At 31.8% G+C, this 6,406-nt stretch overlaps 1 protein-coding gene across 1 annotated transcript; it reads right to left on the bottom strand.

Moving 5' to 3' along the window:
* Positions 1–3,959: 3,959 nt before the first annotated feature.
* Positions 3,960–6,064, bottom strand: LOC102602964 (1-aminocyclopropane-1-carboxylate oxidase homolog; the record flags this gene model as incomplete). The annotated part of the gene is given in 3 exon segments (XM_015311866.1): positions 3,960–4,309; positions 4,677–4,998; positions 5,538–6,064. Coding segments are annotated over 3 exon segments (1,101 nt in total), but the record flags the coding sequence as incomplete, so codon positions are not given.
* Between the last annotated feature and the right edge of the window lie 342 nt (positions 6,065–6,406).

The raw sequence follows: 6,406 nt of genomic DNA, 5'->3' as shown, positions 1-6,406 counted from the left end.
GAGTTTATTTTTTACATTTTTATGGTTGGAATATTGTCATATTTTTTGTGTTTTATTGTGATCATTGCAAAACAGTTAGGTTAATATTTCTATTTAGATATTTATACTTTTACTTGAAAAAAACTTAATAAATATTATAAAGATAATTTTATTTGTGGATTTGATTAACAAGTAGTAACATTAACACCATGTAATATTGTTTTATCGATATTTATGATAATATTTTTAAATTATAATTTGTAATTTAATTTAATAATTATAAAAAAATATATAACTTTTAAAAAAGTGGGCTGGCCCGGCAAGCCTGTAGCCCACGTACTTATGGGTTGGGCCGACCGTTTTCTGGCCCACACCAAAAATGGGCTAGCCTGGCCTGACCCGTAAAATGTCAAAGCCTGTATGGGTTAGCCCGGATGGGGTGGGCTAGCCCATATTGACAGCTCTAATTTTTGGAGACCCTTCATAAAATTTCTGATTCCACTACGATCTTTTGAGGAGTCGCATTCTTCCGGACCAAAAATGATTTAAAGTACTTTTGTGTGCTAAACCACAGGCAAATTTATTAAAGAATAGATACTAAAAATTAAAAGTCATACTAAAAATTAAAATGAAACCTTATAAACATACTACAAATAAGTGTTAATTATATTGATGTGATGTGCGTACTAATTTAATGAAGATGTTTTGTGAAAGTATAATATTTTGTGACTAGCTGCATTACTACATGCAATCAAGGGTGGTCAGTTGAACATTGTTTGTCGAAAAATTATATTTTTTATATAGAAAAGTATATGAAGTATATATTAAATTTTGAATATTCTTAACGAATTTTTTTATTTTTCCACTATTTATAACGTACTACTTATAAAATTTAAATTTGTTGTTATCAGAAAATATTCGTGGTCACTAAGTATCATAAAATTTAAACTTATGGCTACATTTTACCAGCCCATTTCAAACCAAATCATTATATGGAGCTGCCTACCTCAGAAAGGATGGATCCAAGTCCATCTAGGTACTTCTTTTTTTCCTTTTCTTTTTTCATATAATCATTCAAAAATAACTTAATTGTGCTCTATAGTTATAGTTTGTTAATTACGATTTGTAGCTACATGTTAGAGGGAGAAGAGAGGCGAGCGAGAGAGGGCAGAGAGACGAATTGTATATGTATATCTATCGAATTATATATGTATATATGTCAGATAATTGTATATGTAACTGTTATACATATGTATTTGTATATCTGGCGAGCGAGACTGGGAGAGGGAGAAGAGAAACAAGCGAGATTGGGAGAGCGGAGACGTATCCAGGATTTTGTGATGATGGGTGTACCATTACAAAAAGGTGGATCTAAGATATAAATTTGATCGGTTTAACATTTAGGTTTTTATCACTGAAAACCATTAAAATTTTAAAATTGTAGGTCCAAAATTATTTTTACCTATCCAAACCACTTAGAGAGGCGTTGCCCAATTTTAGAAAGAAAAATAAAACAAGATAAATAAAAAATTCAAATTTCTAGCCTCACTAGAGGTGCACTCAATCATTATCATACGACATTATATGGTACTTCAAATGTGGGTTTACACATCTATATTTAAATATTTTTAAAAAAATATAACACTACTATATATGATTTTAGGAGGGGCGCATAGGTTCACGTGAACCCGATGACCCCCTCCTGGATACGCCTCCTGGTGACAAAAGCTGGGTTTTTTTCGAGGAAAGATCTTTGGGAAAAACACGTGTTTTTATTTAGTGCGCACCTCCATTACTGTTGTAGGTACTTTTCATTTGGCATATGTCAAGACTTTGATAGCTGTAAATACAAATGATTCTCCGTTTATTTTTCCTTGTCCATTATGTGAAAAATAATATAAAATATATTAGTACAAGCAAGATTTTCAATCTGTGCATGAAATAGTGCAACTGCTGCAAAATGATTAGTTGCCTATTATGGATGCAAAGAGAACCAACATGGCTACAGATAATAACAATGTATAAATATCAACTAGATATTCCTCATATTGCAATGTTGATATCTAAATAGTGTTTGTTCAAACGTTTAAAATTGCCGGCTAAAGGAAAAAACAAAGATGAATGCTAAAAAGGGTTGGGAAAGTTCAACCGTAAATAGAACAACAAGACATCGTAAAACTGCAGGAAAACTATGGCATCGCGAACCCGTTGCAACAAAAATGCACTTCCCTTCTTAATTGTTGAAAGTAGATAAAATATTCCATGTATATTTTCTTTTATATGACATAGTATTTGACTGGAAATAGAGTTTAAGATAAAAGCTGACTTTCATTGGAGTATTTTTCTAAAATAAAATTTACATAGTTAAAAATCATATAAAAAGTATATATTACTAACTCGCAATAGTTAATAATTCAAAATACTCTACTTATAAAATATGGTCAAAGAAGAAACTCCTTGACTATTCAAAGAGTAACATATAATATCATATAAAATGAAACACACAGGGCATATTAATGATAGACATGAAAGAAAATACTAAAGCAATAATTGAAAAATTAGGTTCATTGAAATAACAACATATCATAGATTCATAGTTAAAATTGTGTAACGAATTGGATATTCTTGAAGGTTTGTTAAACTTGTATAGGCATGGAATGGTGTCAAACATTTTAAAACGTGTCAAAATAGAAAGAGTGTCATATAAAATGAACAGACAGAGTAATTTTCCGAAAATATATACCTGCAAGCCTCAGGCAATTTCTCAGGGTTAAAAGGCTCAGGACCCATAGTAGAATATAGTGAGTCTCTCCAATTTACTGCTAAACCTTTAGGATTATACAAATCAAAATTGCTATTGTACACCACTCTCCGTGTATAATCGCGATGATAATATTTCTTCTTAACGTCAATATCTTGCTCGAAAAAACCTCATGCTCCTCATAGCATTTCATCCAGGACTGACATTGGAATACCATGATTGATCACTTGGAAGAATCCCCATGTCTCTGAAGCATCACCAACTTTTTTAACAATCTCTTTGTGCTTGATAGGATCTTTATTGATGTTTTCGAGATCTATTATTGGAAAAACAAAATGTATTTCCTCAAGGCTCGGGAAAGACCCCGAGCCTGAGACCTCTGGATAGATGAATATCCGAGGCACTTGAGTAATTCCAGCATCAACAAGGCCTTTAACACTGGCTTTCGTGTCATCAAAGGCTTTTAGTTCTCTGTTTTTATCATAGTTAGATGAGGATGTGACTTGAATTTGTTGTACCATCTTGTGCAGGGACGGAATCAAAAATTTCACTTATGAAATTCAAATCTCTTTTGAACTATGAAATCCTATATATATTTGATGCAAGTTTTATAAAAGTTTAGAAAGATGATAAGAATGAGATTCATTTCAAACAAATTAATTAACAGCCACTTGTTTAGAATTTATTTTTTTTGATAATAAGCAGCAAGTATTTCAGTTAAATGCTAGTGGTGCAGTGAGTTATATTATTTAAAATTTTAAATGGTGGCTTTCACGCGTATAAGCAATAATTTATAACCAAAGGAGACTCCTATGGTAGCTATTCAAAAATCGAAATATATGTTGCTTTAGCAACAACCAAAAAAAATTGTCCCAGTATGTAACTATATCTTACGTTTATTGTTTTCTTAATGGATGTGAAATCACGAGCTTAAAGCGACACTTATTTTGTGATGAAGAAAGTGTATTTTACAATGCTCTATACTCTCCTTCTCCAGTATGTAACTATGTGTTAATTGGTGTTTTTTTGACAATCTACTTTCACCAAAGAGATAACTACGATCGAGACAAACATGACATATTTGTAAAAAAAACAGAGTATACTTTATTTGCTCTCATGGGTCCGATCTTTTCAATTTCAGATAGTTAACCAACTGAGCTATTAAAATTTATCCAAACAGTATACTCCAAAACTCATATTAAGCATAAATAAATCATGTGTCACGGTATGTTCAATTTATTTATTATTCATTGAATAAAAGTTCTTGCATTACAATCCCCACATAACTAGAATGTGAACCAAACGAACCCCTACCATTTAGATTTTGTAGTGAGATAGATTTGAAGTTCCATCAAGTCCTTTCTGGCTGAAATAATCATAAAAGTCCTTCAATGTCGTTGCGCGATACTTTGGGGGATTGTTTTCTGATAGCAACTCCTCAATTGGTCCATAGAGTTTGGAAGATGGCAATGGCCCTGAGCTGAAGAAGCTTGCTATTGATATTCTTGGACCAATTTTGTTTGACAATGCTCTATGATCTACACTTTTGTACTTGTCATTTGATATGAGCTGAAAAATACAAAGTTCACACAAAAATATAAGTTGATTATGACCTATTTATACATATGCACAAAAATATTAGTGTATACATACATGTGATACTATCATACTCGTTTTTCACCTACGGACTATAGATCCTGAATTCGATTGGTTAAGAAGTAAGAATAAGAAAAAGGCTTGTCTTATACATACATGTGATACTATCATACTCGTTCTTCACCTACTGACTCTAGATCCTGAATTCGACTAGCTAGGAAGTAAGAATAAGAAAAAGACTTGTCTTATAAATACATGTGATACTATATATCATACTCATTCTTCACATACTGACTCTAGATCCTGAATTCGACTGATTATTAAGAAGTAAGAGACTTGCCTGGAGAACGTCTCCGATATTGATAACTAAAGCTCCTGGTGTAGGAGGAACATCAACCCAATGATTGTGATGAAGAACTTGGAGACCTCCAATATGATCTTGTAGAAGGATTGTGAAGAAGTCATTGTCTGTATGTTTGCTAAGACCTATGGTTAATTCTGGCTGTGGACATGATGGATAGTAATTGCACAAAATGCTAAGACCCTCTGAACATTCCATTTCATTGAGATGACTTGTTTTTAGACCAAGAGACTCTGAGAGTAACTCAAGCAAAGTGCATCCCATTTTCATTACATGATGTGAGTACTCCATTACTATTTCCCTTCAAGAATGCAAGTAAAGTTTATAAAATTTAATTGTTGAAAGTAGATAAAATATTCCATGTATATTTTCTTTTATATGACATAGTATTTGACTAGAAATAGAGTTTAAGATAAAAGTAGACTTTCATTGGAGTATTTTTCTAAAACAAAATTTTCATATTTAAAAATCATATAAAAAGTATATATTACTAACTCGCAATAGTTAATAATTCAAAATACTCTACTTATAAAATATGGTCAAAGAAGAAACTCTTTGACTTTTCAAAGAGTAACATATAATATCACATAAAATGAAACAGACAGGCATATTAATGATAGACATGAAAGAAAATACTAAAGCAATAATTGAAAAATTAGGTTCATTGAAATAACAACATATCATAGATTCATAGTTAAAATTGTGTAACGAATTGTATATTCTTGAAGGTTTGCTAAACTTGTATATACATGGAATGGTGTCAAACATTTTAAAACGTCTTAAAATAGAAAGAGTGTCATATAAAATGAACAGACAAAGTAATTTTCAGAAAATATATACCTGCAAGCCTCAGGCAATTCCTCAGGGTTAAAAGGCTCAGGACCCATAGTAGAATATAGTGAGACTCTCCAATTTACTGCTAAAGCTTTAGGATTATACAAATCAAAATTGCTATTGTACACCACTCTCCGTGTATAATCGCGATGATAATATTTCTTCTTAACGTCAATATCTTGCTCGAAAAAACCTCATGCTCCTCATAGCATTTCATCCAGGACTGACATTGGAATACCATGATTGATCACTTGGAAGAATCCCCATGTCTCTGAAGCATTACCAACTTTTTTAACAATCTCTTTGTGCTTGATAGGATCTTTATTGATGTTTTTGAGATCTATTATTGGAAAAACAAAATGTGTTTCCTCAAGGATCGGGAAAGGCCCCGAGCCTGAGACCTCTGGATGGATGAATATCCGAGGCACTTGAGTAATTCCAGCATCAACAAGGCATTTAACACCGGCTTTCGTGTCATCAAAGGCTTTTAGTTCTCTGTTTTTATCATAGTTAGATGAGAATGTGTCTTGAATTTATTGTACCATCTTGTGCAGTGACGGAATCAAAAGTTTCACTTAGGAAAATCAAATCTCTTTTGAACTATGAAATCCTATATATATTTGATGCAAGTTTTATAAAAGTTTAGAAAGATGATAAGAATGAGATTCATTTCAAACAAATTAATTAACAGCCACTTGTTTGGAATTATTTTTTTTTGACAATAAGCAGCAAATATTTCAGTTAAATGCTAGTGGACTAGTGGTGCAGTGAGTTATATTATTTAAAATTTTAAATGGTGGCTTTCACGCGTATAAGCAATAATTTATAAAGTCTGCGCTTACCATGTATATTGTTGTTGAAAATAATATCACATA

Source organism: Solanum tuberosum, unplaced genomic scaffold, assembly GCF_000226075.1.
Source record: "Solanum tuberosum cultivar DM 1-3 516 R44 unplaced genomic scaffold, SolTub_3.0 scf00174, whole genome shotgun sequence".
NCBI classification, from domain to species: domain Eukaryota; kingdom Viridiplantae; phylum Streptophyta; class Magnoliopsida; order Solanales; family Solanaceae; genus Solanum; species Solanum tuberosum.
The sequence above is the reverse complement of the archived record's forward strand: the minus strand, read 5'-3'. Positions and strand labels throughout refer to the sequence as shown.